This window comes from Rhagoletis pomonella, unplaced genomic scaffold, assembly GCF_013731165.1.
Source record: "Rhagoletis pomonella isolate Grant_MI unplaced genomic scaffold, Rhpom_1.0 Rhpom_scaffold_00004, whole genome shotgun sequence".
Classification (NCBI taxonomy): domain Eukaryota; kingdom Metazoa; phylum Arthropoda; class Insecta; order Diptera; family Tephritidae; genus Rhagoletis; species Rhagoletis pomonella.
Window position 1 is genome coordinate 57,871,838 of NW_023458558.1, and position 18,876 is coordinate 57,890,713.

General features: G+C 34.5%; 1 protein-coding gene across 1 annotated transcript in view; it reads left to right on the plus strand.

Moving 5' to 3' along the window:
* The first annotated feature begins 867 nt into the window (after positions 1 to 867).
* The window catches only part of LOC118738527, an 82,666-nt gene continuing 64,657 nt past the window's right edge, over positions 868 to 18,876 (plus strand). Inside the window, exon 1 of the mRNA XM_036469463.1 lies at positions 868 to 1,069. Coding sequence (XP_036325356.1) covers positions 1,015 to 1,069 — 55 coding nt within the window. The 5' untranslated portion in view covers positions 868 to 1,014. The remainder of the gene's footprint in view (positions 1,070 to 18,876) is intronic.

Consider the following 18,876-nt stretch of genomic DNA (forward strand, 5'->3'; position numbering starts at 1 on the left):
TTTAAATATTTTTAAGACAAGATCTGAACTATTTTTAAAGGTAAATGTTAATTCAAATGTTTTATTTATGTTACCGGCCAAACCCGATCTTAGGACAAACTAGTTTTGCCTAGACTAAACTAGATAAGGGGCTCCAGTATTTTTGCGCAGAACACCTTTCCGCGTAGACGACCAAAATATTGTTGCGTCCAACTTGTCTCCACATTAGACGGATCTATTGGATCTAGGTAGAACTGGTTTAACCTAAGAAAAACTAGTTTGTCCTAAGATCGGGATTGGCCGGTAACATATATAATCCGTAATGTATGATATAAAATCGCCTCTACCGAAAAACTTAAATTGCGTAACGCCGCTTCGAATTTTTCACAATTGACCACCTTCTTTTTAACCGACTTCCAAAAAAAGGAGGAGGTTATCAGTTCATCGGAATATATATATTTTTTTTATGTATGTTACCGCATAACTTTGGACCACGAGAACCGATTTCGATAATTCTTTTTGCAACGGAAAGGTAGTGTCTCAGAGGTGGCCCCATACTAATTTGGTTTAGATTCGATCATTGAATCATGAAATATATAGTAGATATATATATACTTTTTTAAGTCGGTTTTTTTTTGCTAAAAATTACTTGTTTTGTATCATGTGTGTTTCTTCACTATCAGGGTGTCTTTGAACTATTTTGAATGATTAGTACTGAATTAATAACTGCACACACATAAAAGATTGCAGCCGTTTAAATACTGATTTAGTATTAAGTTTTTGATTTGGCACTGTGTTTTTCAATCTTGCGATGAATATCTTTAAATGTTTAAGACAACAAACTAATCTCATTGGTTTACTTACTAATTTTTTTATTTTCAGCTTCATTCAGCTTCGTATTATATAGTAATAATCTCCTATTACTAAGCTTTCCCTTTCAAGGATAAGAAGTCAGAAAACATATCTAAGCTGTGTATTATTAAATCTATCCTTCATATGGTCGACATATGAGAAGCTGTGCCAAGTGGAATAAAAATGAAATTTATATTGGACACACGTGTGTTTTTACTCAGCATCAGTTTATTAGATGGTAAGTCTCACATAAATTAATTGGATATTACATATAATAAAAGCAAAAAATTATAAGCAGGCAGAAAAGGAATGTATTTATGTATTTTTGTTAAGATCCGTAATTTTGTGGTAAAGCGCAATTAAAGTTCGATAAATTCATACAGGTGGTATACAAAACATCGATTGAAAGACCCATATCTTCAGCGTTTTTTGGAAGGTTAGTCATCTGTTGGGATAAAAATATGCTCTTTATCAAGCTTGTTAACTATGTATATGATTCACGGGAGATGAATTGGCCGACTATCCCACCAACTGGTGTGATACTACTAGTATTTCTGCTGGTAGATGCTGATGTATACCCAGGCAATTGACATCTCGTAGAACATCTCCATGTTAAAAATACCAGTTGTTAAACATTGAACTTGTTGGGCTGAAACGTAAACTGGTAGCAGTCTAGTTCCCAACTAGTAGCTTTCCCTGCAGGGTATTTATCTATATATTTCTACCAAATAACGTTACATCACATCCTTAAGTCTAACTGAGCATATCATCGAAAATAAAACCACACTTGCTTAGCATACAACGGTAGTTTTCAGAAAGATGAAAAAAATCATTTGTAATACTTGCGCCGAGTATTTAATATTCGGCTTCGCCCGAACTTAGATTTATTTTTTTGCTGCATAAATACATCGTGCCAAGGTTATCACTCGTAAGGTCGCTTCATGACGCGGTGATGCCAGCGTTAAGGCCCGTTTACATGCAATTTGGCGTTGCGTTGGCGTTGGCGTTGGTTCGAATATATGTATTGTATGAAAGTCTCCTCATAACCAAAGTTGAGTAACGCCAACGCTAAAGCAAAACAGAAAGATGGCGTGCGTCATTCGTCAGCGCGCAATAAGAAACTAGAGCTATAATGCCTGGTATATAAAATTCTATCCTTCCACATTGTTCACATTTTCTATTACACAATTAACTAACTCTATATAATAAAATATACTGGGTAATATTATTTTCATTCATTCTGGAACTAATTACTACTTAACTATACATATTCACCACATTACGTCTAAAAAAGTGATAAAAATATTGCAAATATAAACGCAAAAACAAATGCTTTATGCATATGTACATACATTTACATATATAACTTCCATGTAAATCAAGTGTCTTTGCTTAGCGCGCAATTTTTCACAGCGGTAATTAATAGTTACCATATCTCACATTACCTATTAAAGTAAAGTACCGGAAGGAAAGTGCACTCACTTACTATGTCACTGCTACGCCTGCACGGCCCAAAAGTGACACACGTTTATATACACCCCCGCACATACACGCCCACATATAGTAGGTACATACATATTTAGTATGCATATATCCAAGTGCATTTATGTACTACGGCCTACGTGTAGTTCATCAGTAAACAAATCAAATGTGACATGCACATGTCAGCTTTCTTTAAACGCTCAGCAATATTAAAAAAAAGGTAAAAAATAAAAGTTGAGATTCTCTTTACTGACAACAGCCCTAGCAAAGTGTGCATGCACATACCCAGTAGGGAAATCTCTTGTTCTGAACTGCTGCACTTCTAGTACATTTATACCTAGTATTGGTTCGCGATAAATCTATTTTGCATGCAAAAAACTGGCGAATTCAACATGGCAGTGTCCTGGCAAGTGTCAATTACCCCCCGCTGCATGCGTTTTTCTTTAGTTCCGAACTATTCCTAAACTCTATGGTTTGTCGACAGACGAAAGAAAAAGTATCATGAATGATTTTTACCTGGTGGGAATCTAGTTACAATCGGACTGGTTCGTTTTTGGCGATAAAAAAATTTGATTCAGTAGCTCGCGGTTTCCCTGCAGGGAATTGATAGAAAATATGCATTCCTGGAGCAGTTTCGCACGGTGAGGCATAGCGTGGCACATATTTAATGTTGTCACATGCAAATCTCAAATTCAGCATCAACGAGCCTGATGTGGCAGGCACTTGAGTGACAGTAACGTATGTAGGTCTGCCTTACATAAAGCAATTACGGATGTATGTACATATGTATGAGTTTATATGAAGGTATACCTATACCTATGCAAAACTACATCAAGTGCCATTAGAATGTATTACATTTTCCACTGACCTATTCAATCATCACAAGCAAATAGCTTAATCTTGGTCAAATAAAACGAAATTAGCTTATTTCCTATGTTAGCCTAATTTTGACAGTTGTTTGACTGCAAATAGTTTCAAAGAAAGTTTTTGCCTCTTTCTGATTGGCTGAAGGAGAAACTCTCTAATGCTGAATGGCAATGCCTCTTGTTCAATATACAAGCCAAGATAACTTTTCATAAGCCGATATAATTATTTTGGGTAAGTCCTCCATACAAAATAAGCTAACAGCTTAAATTTCTGGACAAATAAAACACGGCTAATATTGAACGTTTTGTGAAAAATTCCATGACTTGGCTTTGCTTTGATGCACGTCTTTCCGTTGTCAGACTTCAAAAATGTTTCGCAGGGAACTTTTTCATGACCAAAGGAACATTTTTAGGGAGAGTTTTGCTTTGTAGCTTAACAAAAAAATTTCTCCATACAACTAAGGCGCAGTCTAATGTGCAGCCATGGGCAGAGAAGGAGCACACAATGGGCTAGCTTTTCTCAATATTCATCGCAATATGGTTGTTAATGTTGACTCAGTATTAAAAGAATTTTTATCTATACCTCGGTGAATTGCATGCAACTTTCCTTTGAGTTTTGCTAAATTATATCCACAATTAAATACAATATATTGTAGATCGTTTGTACTTAATCATATATCTATTGAGATTTTCCTTGAAAAAAGTAAATAAATGTTTTTGGAATAAGCAGATTTTATTTTCAATGATTTTTAGCGATTCTAATAAAACTAAACTCAGACGTGCCGGACTATGACTTTGTTCAGCGAAAATGGTTAATATGATGCCGTCTTTTAAACTTGTGAGCAGCTTATTCTGTTGCAGAAGAAGGTGTGAATGTGTTGAACTGTGTAATGTACAACCATTTGTTTGACGGAATTCTTGGGAGAATTCAATAAAAGAGAGCGCTGAAGAGATAAAATTCCACATAAGGGTAATGCCGGCTTCTACACATCGGCTCCAAGGACAGTATTTTTAAGCTCCCAACAGCGTAGATATGAATTTTTAAATAGGTTTTTTTTTGGAAACAAAGTCTTTTGTTAAAAAAGCTTTCCACCGGAAGCACGATATTCGTCGAAGAATAAACCAAATTTTTAAAAATGTTTTGCCAGTTTGCTTACAACTGGTTTGATGGGGGTTTTAATTTGTCTTTGCTGCAATTTCAGTATTCTTGACAAAAGCTTATTTTTAATTTGGTATGAGTTGGCAATTTTTGTAAAACGATTATGGAAAAATACAACGTATCCATCTACATATTAACGTATGAACAAACTGTGCTTGAATGTGGAAAAAATTTACTATCTCTTATTGTCGCAAATATTGCTATGCCATTTAATAGCTATTACTCATGTGGAACTGATAAACGGCCTGCAGGAGTTTTTTTTTTGTTAAAAAAATGTTATTTAGACAATCACTAGAAAAAAATACTGATTAATTTTTTCTTAACCCTTCGTCTGACACATGAGTCCAGCCAGGCCTTTTCCATTTTCAAATTACAAAAAAGGGTACTTTAAATATAGCTAGAGGCTTGAAATTTCAGGTAGCTTACTAAAGTTTAGTGAATTACCAATCTGTAAAAAATCGTGTTGGTATCATATATATAAAGCTAGATATATAGAGATATTGATTAATACATCACATTCGTAACACATAGGTCTGGCTGGACCCACATATATTCCTATGTAATTTTTACCTAAAATGAAGGAATGCAACCGTTTTTCAAAGTTTTATTTTGAATTTTTGAATTAGCATGCCAAGAGATGATTTGCATTTTTAACCGACTTCCAAAAAAGGAGGAGGTTATCAGTTCGTCGGAATATTTTTTTTATGTATGTTACCGCATAACTTTGGACCACGTCAACCGATAATTCTTTTTGCATCGGAAAGGTAGTACCTCAGAGGTGGTCCCATACTAATCTGGTTAAGATCCGATCAGTGGATCATGAGCGCTTGGCCTGTAGATGTGCAAACTGGTTTAATTTTTTCGAAAGGGGTTGCCACCTGTTAAATAATTTTACTCAAGTTATTTACTAATCAATGCCCTCAGATCCGCACCCTCCGCTCGATTTTCAAAGCTGAGGTACCAAATTAAAGGGCTTAGGGTGTGGATGTTCAAGAAGGTTTTACTTTTTCGAAAAAAGTTGCCACCTGTTAAGAAATTGAGCTCAAATTAATTAATAAGTTAAATCAATTATTAAATATGGGTAGCAATCGAAATGGTTTTGAAAAGGTTTTATAACTTAACTATGTAAAGGAGGGTTGCCACATGTAAAAAAAAAATTATTCAATTTTAATTATGTAAAGGAATTTGGCAAGTGAATAAGGTATCGCTATATGGGTGTCATATAAAAGAGGTTTAAGAAGGTAGTAGTTTGGAAATATCTTGGATAGGGTTGCCACCTATTTAAGAAGTCTAATTGAACTGTTTTATACCCAAGTTATATGAAATATGAGCGATGGATGTCAAATGAAAGAGTTACAAGAAATTATTGGGGGATTCACAACGGTGTCGTAAGTGTCGTATTGTTGTATGTCGTAAACTTTAAAAGCACCACTGAGAAATGGTTTAGATTAATCATTAGGAATATTTTTAGAGGTTATTGAATAGGGTTTCACCTGTTTAAATAGTTTAATTAAATGTTGGCGTTTTGACGTCATGCGGGTTCACTAGTATATGTAGTTTTTTAAATGAGAATTGAAGTCGGTTTTTTTTCAAAAAATTACTTGTTACCTAAAATGATGTTACTCGGAGCTCGCTTGTGCTATGCTAATCCTCTCTTGACCACAGCGCTCAATTTTGCGATGATGTTGAGGTCTGGGATTTGTGCTGACCACTTAATTACAAGAAAATTTTTCCCAAGCAGCCGGCGGTGTCGAATATTTTCAGAATCCTTTGGATCTCCGTCCTGCTGGCAAACAACTTCTTCCGCAGGGTTTGCGCTTTTGTCTACAAAGTCCGGCAAATTTGTTTGGAGGATATGTTCATTATACCTTTTATATTAACCCAAGCCACTAAATACCAGCAAGCAAAACATCCCACGCCATTAAGCTGCCACTTAAATTTTGTAAAAGTCACGAGAATTGGAGCTTTTGCACTTAAAAGGGGTAATATGGTCCGATGGAACGAAAATTAATTGTTTCCAAAACGATAAAAAGGCATATTTTTGGGAAACACCTTATCAACATCTTCAAAAACACCATACAAAGAAAAACATGTAACATGGTGGCCAGCACAAATCCCAGACCTCAAAGCTATCGAAAAATTGAGCGCTGTGGTCAAGAGAGGATTAGCATAGCACAAGCGAGCTCCAGTAACATGAAAGAGCTTTGGAGGTGAGCAAAATTATAATGGGGTAATATTCCAAGCGAAATCATAGAAAACTCAGTAGAGAGCATTACCGGACGTATGAAAATCGCTATTAAAAGCAAAGGAGTCTCCACAATCCTCTTGATATATACCTCCTAAAAGTTCAAAACTGAGTGAAGATAGTTGCCTTGCGTTTTTGCTGTGAATCACTTGTTAATTTTTCTATTTACTGGGCTTTATACCCTAGATAATAAGGAAAAATTTCTGAAAATTTCAAAGCAATCCGCTTATTATTAAAAAAGTTATGTTACTGTAAGTAATAAAATGTCGAACATGCACCCAGTTTTGATCGCCAGTGTATTTAAATAATAAAACAAAAAAGAAAGCCCTTAAATTAAGTAAATATTTGAATAACATACAATAAATAAGTTTAATTGAACAAATGTTGCACATAATTTCTATATAAATTCATACAATTTGCATGTGGGTCCAGCCAGACTCATGCGTACCGAATGTGCCAATCGAAACATGTGTCTGACGGAGAGTTAAGGCCAGTATGCAGCTCTCAAGAAAAGCAAAAAACTCTCTTTCTTGTGTAAGATTTTCTTGAGGCAGTACGCACTGCTTAAAAAATTTACTATGCTTTCTACTACGGTTTTCTAAAGTTTTTTGTGAAAAAAGAGCACAAGGCAACCTATGCTTGCAACAGAAATATATGCTCGTACCATTATTTCTTGAGGAAAGAGCGAGGCAACAGGCTGGTGAAGTATCAGGTCTCGAAATTCCTTGGACACACACACGAAATATTTGGGAATTTTTTTCTTGACCGTTTTCTTGAGAGCTGCATACCAGCCTTTAAATAATAGCAAATAAAAAGCAATAAGTTTTTTATCCAACAAAGAAACTAGGAAAATAGTAAAGTTTAGAAATAAGTCAGTTCCCTGAAAGGCTTTAATTTTTCTGTCATTCTGTATAAGTGTATGGATATTATTTATTTTTTTTGAGCTGGAAAGAGCAACGTACCATCCATTCTTATTTTTTTGCGAACATCTTTTCCTAGCGTAAATAGTTTTGTGTGTGTGCATATGTACGTACATATGTCCATAAAATAGTATGTTTCGTGCATCATACAATTCCTCTGGCTGTTCAAAGCAATTGCGGTTAGAAAAGTAAACACTTTTGCGCGTTTAAACTGTTGCGTCGTTCTATTTGATGTTAGTATAGCCTTTGGCCATTGTTTATACAGCAATAACAGATCCACATACACTTTTACATTTGCAAACGTAGTGCAACTGCAGACGTTATCATTTTCAAAGCAAATGCTTACTCAAGCGCTATGGACATGTACATATAAATGCATATTTAGGTGTACGGTACAAGTTTGCCTTTTCGTAAAAAATGTACGCTGCCAAGTTTCCAAGCTCCAGCAGACTCACTTTTTTTTTGTACATAAGTATAAACGCTGTGTTACGTGTTTTTATAAAGTCCACTTATTCACTTTTTTAGCATCGCTATTTCTCACTGTTTATATGTTGGTTTCGCTTTTGGTCGGCAGAATTTAGATAAGTTGCATTTTAATTTTCAAGTGCAAACTCTTACATTTCAATCAGCAAGAAGTGTGTGCACCAGAGGCGCTCCTGTCAAGAGCAACTTGCAGATGGATCTTAATGTCATTTGCATTTAAATAAATCCATAAACAAGTGTGCTTTTCGTATCTTTGTTATTAGTACATTATTATTATTATTATTATTATTATTATTATTATTATTATTATTATTATTATTATTATTGGGGATAAAGCACTGCTACTTCGAGATCTATTCTGTCCACCTCATGCACTTATATGTGTCTATTAACCCAGTATCCGAGAGAAACTTGAGTATGGATTTCACTTAGCCCTCGGCTATTAACCGTTATTCAGGCGCATCCAGAAAATCACACAATTAGTCGAATGGGGTCCCCAGTGACCCCAATAAAAGTGTTAAAAAATGAGTTTTCAAAACAAAAAAACGAGGTGTGTATAATCAAAAATATCAAGGTACTCTATTATCGTTAACTTAAAAAATAAAAACATATTTTCGACTTCAAACTTAAAAAAAAAAGTTAAAAACTTACCTCCCCCAAGAAATGTTACGTTAATGGACGCATGGGGTCAGCACTCAAGCGAGTAGCGACACATATGTACGCGACGATGTTCTAGCCGTGACTAAATACACAAAATGAAATGTATACACTTAGGTCTCTTTTTATGCGGATTTTTTTATGCGGATTTGAATTTATGCGGGTTTTCAAACCATTATTTCGCAATAGCGATTTTGCATTTTTGAGAGTTTTTATTACTTTTTTCAGTGTGTAAAAGAAAATGCTTCTGACAAATAATTTGTCTTTGTATTCTTACATAATAATAATAATAATAGATTGGCGCTTACACATATGTTAGTGTTTGGCCGAGCTTCTCCTCCAATTTGCGGTGTGCGCCTTGATGTTGTCACATAAAGGGGAGGGACCTACAGTTTTACGCCAACTCCAAACGGCGATTGTATTTTTACGAGAAGCTGTTTTTCATGGCAGAAATACACTCGGAGGTTTGCCATTGCCTACCGAGGAGCGTCCGCTGTTAAGGAAAAACCTTTTTTTCTAAATTTTTTCTTAAGTATTCTTACATAATTCATGTATTTATTGTGGTATTTTTATTTATTTTTTGGTTAAAATACATGGAATACTAAGGGTTGAAGTGAAGATATAAATACTTTTTTTGGCTCAATAATGCCTCACTGGATTTTTTATGCGATTTTTTAGAATTTTTTACATGGAGTATCTGAATTTATGCGGTTTTCGAAAATGCTGGAACGCATCCCCTGTTTTTGTATGAAAGTAAAGAACTTTTTTATGCGGATTTTTTTATGCGGCTTTCTGAGGAACGCATGTACCGCATAAAAAGAGACCTAAGTGTATTGTCATAAATGTTAAAGCTCTTTATTATAGTTAACTTTAAGAAAGAAAAGCATAACTTTGACTTCAAACTTAGATACAAAAATAAAAACTTACTTCCGCCAAAAAATGTTACGTAAGTGGTTGCATGTGGTCAGGACTGAAAAGAGTAGCGACACATTCGTACACGCCGCTGTTGTGGCAGTGACTTATTTACGTACCCCGCGGTGAGTTACGACGCTAGAAAGAGCGCGTGCACACTCAAATCACTTCAAGACATATTTTTTGTTCAACTTGAAATGGCCTTGACCGCATGCGCCTAATTAAGGGTTAAATGTTCACCTAGGTGTCTTTTTCGTTTGTGCATCAGTGCAGGACACCCTTTTAAGATGCTCCTGCGAGCAAATTCATAGTTTAGTCATGTGATAGTTCAGCCTGCAATGCCCTGTCAGGATTCGTGTAATAATTCTTAAGTTATTCTTGGATAAGATCATAGATTCCTTAAATCGTTACCTACTTATTTGTTCCTAAGAGTGATTTGGACTGCTTTAGACCTGGTAGATTAACTTAGTAGCGATTTCTGTTAGCCTCTTCCTCTAAGCGGACCAGGGGAGAGAGTACTCCCCTTTTCCTATGCCACAGAAAGGCTTTGGGCCGATGAAAAGTCCGCTCATCCTTCTATGGCGTATGTTTCATCCTGAAAAATGGGCATATGCTTTCCCACGGGTGCCAGATATCTTAACCTCGATCCAACTACACCTACCCCAGTACCCTCTTCAGTCAATGAGCTATTCGTTTATCAGGTTATCATATGTTGGTTTATTCCATATGTCTCGGATATGCCTGTCCAACTCTTCCTATTACTCAAATCAGTTTTGAAACATTTCTAAGCTGAACCTCGGGTGAAAGGTCTCCCTCGGTATTTCAGGATACTTCTTCGTCAGAATATCCAACTTATCACATCTAAGAAACCCTACTGCCGCGATATTGGTAAAGCTTTTTTCGCTTTGGTGTGTATGTTGATATGAAGAGGGGTAAGATCTAAAAGAACTTGCATGAATGCGGTTGGAAAAGTTCTCATGGCTTCAGTTATGCACACACATGCCAGATTTTAAATCTTACAGAGCGCCTTGATTGTTCCAAGTCGTGTAGTTCTATCGACCCAAATGATGGCCCTATAATCTATCATAGATCGTACTATCGTCGCATATAGCCATGTCTCTATCTTTGTTAAGCATTTGCAGCTTTCCTTCCCGTCATGGACCTACTTCTTTCACCTGCGCTTTCCAAACTAATTTGTCGTCCAGTATTACTCCTAGAAATTTAACCTTTTTTGGTACATAATTATGGTACCATATAACCTGGTCGCTTTCGGACGCTTGTTCTCACTTGGCACTAAAACCTTTTGCCGGTTTGAGCCGAGACCAAAAAGCTTCGACAGTTGCATCTCTCCTTTGCGGATTTGTGCGAGTTCTTCATCACAAGTGCGGATAGGTCTTCCTTCACTGGGTTCTTCCATTGTGTTCGTGGGCGTCCTTGCCTTCGATTCCAAAGTCGAGGGATATTTTCACCAAATCGTCGACATCCATACATAAAACATTCCCAAGCCAGCGCAATCGTTGTATTCTATGCGATTAACTATGTTCATGTCGTTAAAAACCTCGCACAGTTCGTCATTCCACCAGCTTTCTTCAAATGGGCAGAAACTGGGTTTTCATAAAGTTATTTGACGCCATGAAAAAAGCATGTTCAACAGTACGATATTGCGAAGAACTGGAAAGATATTTAAATACTATTTAATTTATGCATACAGAAGTTTTCCTAAATATTTTATATGTAATTTTTATTTAAGATTCATTATCTATTTAGTTTCTGTTTTTATTTCTACAATTTGTCCAAAATTTGTAACCATTTTGTTATGACCATTTCATCCACAATAACACAACAACTAAGAACATGATCAATAAACGACACCTAGTAGCATCCAACCCCATTCGTACCGTCGCGCAAATACGCCCAGTAAACATTTAAGGCGGTCGCACTACGTAGCGTATGACTAACTTCAATAAATTCGAAGGCGTTGGTGTGACAACTACAGGTCGGAACGTATGGTCGGGCGAACATAGCAATGTAATATATGTAAAGATGCATACAAAAATTATTACGAATGCAGAGTATGAATATGCTTGCACTTACTAGCATCTCTTTCGACGAGCACTTGTGCATGCTCGTTCATTCTTTCATCTCCTTTTATGGTTGGCATTTGCTCGCGTGCCTGCTAGTTAGTTAGTTCATAGTGTTTTGGATAAATTGAACACAAACTCTCGATGCAGCGATTCGAAAATACAAGTGATGCTGTCATTCGAGCGTCAGCTAAGTTGAGCGTTACTCAGTGCAAAAGCGTTCAACCGCAGATTTGATATGAAGCTGTCAAAACCTCTGTTCACTGGTTTCCTGTTTTTTTTTTCAAATCGATTGCAGGCAAGTCACGCGTCCTCATCACATGCAAAAGGCATGTTCAGGGATACTCAAGGTAGTGGTTACAAATGCAAGCGAATTAATGACTTTTTCGTGCGCCATTGCTGCATATATGTATATTAGAGTGGTTCAAAAATTTTTTTTTTTGAAATTCATAAAAGCTACCTCAAATTATTGTTATTTGTGATAAAAAAAAGAGAAAAGTGTTTTTTTATTTTGAAAAAAAACAAGTTTTCTAAGAGAACGCGCTGGTCGGTTTTTTTATAAAAACGCTGATGTTCTCAATTTTTTTTATTTTCTTGACATGTTAAAATACAGCTAAAAATTTGTTTTTTACATATAATTAGATTCAAAATATATTTACTTCTATATTGTTGAGTTCAAAAAAATTTTCCCAAAGAGTTTTCGAGGACTGGATACTTATATTCAACCAGCTACTTTCACCAAATCTTCACGCTCACTCATCTCCTTAAATGTTTTCGGCGCATCTACAATAACTCTCTCTGTACCTAACGAAAAACAATGCACACCAAGTGTACACAAATCTTTGGCATTACAATATTCCATTATTTTCCGCAACACTTTAGACACTTTGGTTTACGATGGCTGCAGCAGCCAATGTGCCATGCAAATTGATAGCAGCAACACACAATACGAGTACAATGCACAATACAATGCATATAAAATAGTCTCGATTCGCATGCATACATATGCCATGTGTTGGCTTACACCTACCTATATAGTTCGGTTATATTCCTCTTACTGAAGTTAACTGCCAGTGTAAGCACACAGCATTAGGCATGAAGCCCACATCTGTAAATAATGTTGCAACCGGAATGCCGTATCTCCAACATCAAAGCAGCTTAGTATGCTCTATATAAAACGAATGCAATGCGGCTGAACACCTGTCTATAGGTACATACATATGTTTGTACATAAGTATTGCCAAAATCTGAATGTTTGGAATAAGAAAAATAAATAAAAACACTGCAATAGTCTGGGAAATTTCTGAAGTGCTTACTCAGCAACAACAAAAACCGCCCACAAGAATGCATACCTTTTTATCTTCTACACTAAAATGCTGGTATCCTTGACACGTTAGGGCCACACTGATCACTTTGGTGGCAGAGAATCTATAAATGTTGAAGGTGAGAATCTCTTTCAGTGTAAAAGTGTCAACAATAGAGTATTTCAGTATCAATATAAAACGTGAATTGATACTTAACTCGACACTTATAAAGCCATCCAATGGCATCGGCGACGATTTGAGGTTTGCAAGGCATGTATTTCCATATAAATGAAACGAACATACGTTTTTACAGTATTTTACTGCTCTAGTTTCGTACATGCAATCCTAAATGGAATTTCAATGGAAAATAGAATAAATATTGTTCATTGTGATTGTATATATGTTACATACACATGTGGACAAATTTACTCTGATTGAACACTACAGAAAACTATTCGTGTTCATTATTTACCCACAGTATTCTCAGGTTTTACAATATCTCTAGTGGAGACCAGGTTGTTTTCATGTACATATAGCATATAAAAAATGTATTTATTCGATCAAATTGTGGATCGGCACTGTGGCCAATGGTAGTAAATAATAAAATGCCATATGGTTGTAAGTCATGCAGTGTTCGCAAAAATCTCGCACGTGTTGTCGGAGGATGCGTGAGACTAGAGCTGCTTTGAAGTGTCGTTAACTTTTTACTTTAGAAAGTTTTGTTATATGACACTTGAGAAGTACACATGCAAAACTTTACAAAAGAAATTGCTGCTCCTGAAGCAGTTAATAGCACGCATTTAAGCGCTTGGTGTTAGTATTCGCCTGAATAATCTTAGCACAAGCTTAGTAAATTCGAGCTTATCGTGTAAAGTGTCCCCTTATGCTTAGCACCTAGTCCTGAGAAGTCTTGTTTGTTAATAGATATTTTTTAATACATACATACATATACATTGTAGTTCTAAAAGGATCAATTTACTTTTATATCAGTAAGCCTTTTTTTACCCAACTCCAGAAAGACGCGAGACGTCTGCTACTTGATATTTGTGAGTAGACTATTCCGGTGCACATGAAAACGGAGACGTACCTGTCTGATTAGAATACTAGTGATTAACCTGATGTCAGCTCTAAGACCGACTGGCTCACAGAAAATTTCGTTTATCTCGAGAAAATGAAGATTAAAATAAATATGAAGATGCAGGCGGATATGAAGATTAAAATTAAATTAAAAATAAAATAAAAATTAAATAAAATTAAAAATTAAAATAAAATTAAATTCACATTATGATGAATATTAAGATTGCGGAAAATTCAAAAACAAAAACAACCGCAAAGGCATAGATGGGAACAAATACCAAGACAAAGATACATGTTCAAATAAAACATTCCATACCTTTAGCTAAAACAATCCACTGGTTGATACTGTAGAAATTTACTAAGCAATTGTAGAAAATGTAAAAAAATTACAACTAAATATAAATATTAGAAAATTTATTGTGTTTTCTGGATTTTTCTTAATGAAGATTCGCTTCTTCCGCATTGGCCTTCAGGCTTTTTATCTTTGTAATCTCTTTACAAAAATGTATTGTGAAAAGAGTCGCTTATGTTAAAACATACAACACATGAATTCAACCGAAGCTACTGAAATAATAAAAAGTTCCTTTGTATACCTAAACACTTGTGTTTACCGAGGATATACAATTAGTTTCATATATTAATTGGAAGAAGAAGTTCATAGTTTTGCTCAGTACCGCGCATAGTTCATCTGATACCGTTGACAACGAAAAGAAATCGGCCGAAGGTGGTGTGGTGGTGTCCACTGTACAAGGTTGAAAAAATTTATAAATGTAAAATAAAAAAGCTTGTAAGAACCTGCAAAAGTATGCATACATTAAGAAAAGCGCTAGCTAAAAGTATGTATTTCTTCGAACACAAGATTTGGTAACTATAACCAAAGCATGTGCTAAGAGAAACATATTTAGTTGACGTAACAAAAATATTTTCTCAGTGCAAGAAAAAATTTAAAATTTGGTTTCCCAATAGTTTAAGGCACCAAATATTCACTGATTTTAAATTTTTCCGTTCAAAATACATATGTATATGTATGATATTTCAAAATGGGTAAAAGTCTACCCTTAAGGAAGGAAAACCGATATTAATTAGAAAACCAACGAACAATTAATAAAGAAAAACTTAAACTTTGCTTAGAGTTTTTGAGCATAAATGAAATTTTATTCAAAAAATGTTGCCGCTTCAGTACTAAAAATGAATGCGTTCTAAATAGACCGTGATCACTAATCTGAGTTGATGCGATTATTGAATAAGTACCATCACTCCCTCGAATACTAATGAATTGCTAGCAATCAATGCGTCTTTGAAATACTACCTATGTATGTGTATGGGATTGAATGATTTTTTGCAATGATTTAAAAGTGCTTTCACGCACAAGTGCACATGAATTTGCCGAGTGGAAAGCCTTTCGACTTAAGTGGCTATGCATTGATTTTCAAGCAGCTACTACCAGTTGACAGCTGCCAAGCGCCTGACTGTCGATCACTTTCGCCTTTACATGCGCTTCAGTGGCTTTGCCTTTTTTTTATTTCTGCTTTTATTCTTAAGCTTCTGCTGCAGCTTTACATACTATGTAAAAATGGCCTACTTGAGCTTGCACTGCATCTATACGAGTTATACTTAAGTAATTTATTGTTGTTCCCATGAAGTGTTGCAGCACATATACACCCATATACACCTTCGTGGTTGCTTTTGCTTCTGCGTTTTCTTTTGCTTTCAGCGCGCATGCAAATCATTTCAATCACTGCTCAACAACTTTTCAATCGTTTTTTTTTTTCTGCTTGCTTGGATAAGTTTTTGCACTTTCCTTTTCCTGCGCATGTATTTTCTGAAGTTGCAAGTTTTTCCCTCCATTCCTGACACTCATCAATTTGTTGTCACAGTTCAACGCTGGTTACTGGCTGGCATTTAAACTTCAACAAAAAAGAACGAAAAAAACAAAATTTGGTGCTCATATATTTTTTAAGTGTTTGGCCGTACTTATCCTACAAATTGTGCTGTACGTCTTGGGATTGAAATACAAAGGCAATTTTACACTGCCTCCAAACAGCAGACGGCTTTCGTGATAAGCATCTTCAGAATTACTCATGGCATATGTAACTCTGAAAATGTTTATTGCCATTGTCAGCTGACTTTTTTTTTTAAACAAATCTTACGTTCACATGGTCCTACCGTGTGTTAGTTGCCACTTCTTTGAAGAAAAGTTGCCAACGCGGAAAGATTGGCCTTCGTTTCTTTAATTATTTTACCCCATTTCCCCCTTATTTTTTCCTTTTATTCTATTTTATTTCATGCACAAATTAAAAATTTTTTTTTCTCAACTCTTCGACTGTTATTTGTGCAGAGAAATCAGAAAATAAGTGGCAAGCAATTGGCTTGTAATGTTAGTTCTTCACACTTTACGCTTTGGCAAACTTTATTGGAAAATTTTTGTTATTTGAGCTGAAGAGCCTGAAGCATGTGCCAGTGGCGCAGCCAATAGTTCACAAGTGTGTAACTGAAAATTTAACCAATTTAGTTACGGGCGATGTGAGACTCAATACTTTGATTTTCAACTTTTGGTTGGAGTTTGGTTTAAGCTTTTAGATCACAGCCAATAGACCCCTTTTAATGAAATTTTATCCACAAAAGCTTTTTATGGCAGAGAAAAGCAGAACTTTCACCAAACTGGCACTACTTTTAATACATACAAAAAGAGCATATTCGTCGTATATGCCTAAGATTGATTAAACAACAAATGAATGTACCCTGCAAACCAAAGTTTCCGAAATCTTAACGAAATCTTCTGTACGAAAAATAAAGAAAATTCTGGAAAAATTCTGCTAGAAATTCTTCTCATAGCAGCATTATTTTCATTGCTTTACCCATTTACTTCCGAAATTTCGTAAAAGAATCGAAGGGTGCACAGTTTTTTTTCATTTTAGAAAACCCGGCAAAAAATCTGATCTTTACGTCTGTTTGGAAAAATTTTTTGAGGGGTATAAGTACTACAAAAATATACTTGTGCTGTGCCTGCTCCCATTTTGAGTATCTAGCAGTTAAGTGTATTTGTGCTGAAAACGATAAGAGTTGTGTAGTTGTATAGTACATATTTGTAACAATTTCTTAACTCCCAATTCGTAAAATTGGTGAAAAAGGAGACAAGTTTGTACATTATGTTCAGCTTAATTCATTTAACCATTTCAGGGCTAAGGGAAACATATTTCCCAAAAATTTATTTCACTATTTAAGAAGAAATCGTGTTAGATTTTAGCAGTTTTATATTTTGAATTTTTAGAATGTTATCTTGATCAGGAAATTTCAGAAAAAAAAATATTTTTATCAAAATTAGAAAAAATGTTTAGAAAAAATAGTTTGTACATTTTTTTAGGGAAAAATTATTTTTACGGAAAAATTATAACTAAAAAAACAGTTTTAGGGAAGACAATATTTTAACCCAAATTAGAAAAAGATTTTCCAAACAATAGATACAAATTTTTTTTTGTAGAATTAGCAGTGAAAGTTATTTGTTTCGGGAGAAATTATTTTTGATAAAAAAAATTAAAAAAATAAAAATAATTGGTTTTTATTTTATTAGGGTGTTAAGTAGTTTACGAAAAATAATGTAGGTAAATACAATTTTTAAGAGAAAAATGTCTACCAGAATTATAAAAAAAAATTTTCATTATTTATGAAAAAATTTATTATTTTTGTGCACACAATTATTATTAAGGAAAGAAAAACATCCCCGAAAATATATAAAAAATCCACTGAAAAATTGCGAAAAAGGTGTTGATGAGATTAGTGAATTTTTTATAACAAAAAAGTTTGAGAAAATTAGTTTTTAGTTAACATTAATGAAATTTTTTAGGAGAAAGATCAGACAAAGCCAAGATTTCCTGAAAAAGCTTTCAGATTAAAGGCGAAATATCGACAGTAATAAGTAAATGAATATAAGACTTCCAATTGTTTGGTTTATCCTCAGCTTAGATTGATTTTTTTATTTAAGAATTTAGTTTCAAAAACATCGGTTAATTTTATTTTATATTTCAAATCAAAATTTATAATTATATGCTTATGGTCATAAAAGGGTTAGTGAAGTGAGTTTTGCGTAAGGAGTTGCTTATATCAAAAATATAAATACAACTAATAACCTGGTAATTAGCTCAATAATAGTTGCTTAATTAGCATCTATTTCAAAGCAGCAAAGGAGAAATTGGTTTTTTTTAGAAACATTGGTTTAAAATTGAGTTTATTCCTTTTTTGCATCAACTTTTTGATTGAACTTTTGGAGAATTTTACGTTGTTGATATGAAGTTTTTTCTGAAAAGACCCCTAGTAAAGTTTTCCAAAACTTATTTTCTAGAACATATCAATCTTCTAGCGAACTATAAAAGTGGCTTTTTGAGGGTTTTCTGGAAGTAAGAGTCAAAAGGACCCTTTGAAGCGAGAGCTAATGGGTCAAAATGTTCCACGAAAATATTTCCCATGAAATTCTACTATATATTTCACTCAGACAATTATTTTAACCATGAAATTTTAAGTAGGCCACAAAATAAAGATACAAACTAACTTTTGCAAATCCGTCAAGTATTTTATTATTGGATACTATGTCTACATCTTAATTTTTTCCTGACCCTTATCACTGTCTTTCTCTTCTCCTTTGTATTTCTCCATGTGTTCGTCTTTGCATTTATCTTAGTGTTTGTTTTTATCCCAATCTCATTCCTTGTCTTAACTTTAATTTTGAACTGAATTTTCATTATCATTTTTATCTGCTTCTTCATGGCTATCTCAAAACATTTTCTTGACCATCAAAATTAAAAAAAAAAATCTCTTAAGGAGACTTCCAATAATAATTCCAGTTTTTTATTGTACCATTTTTA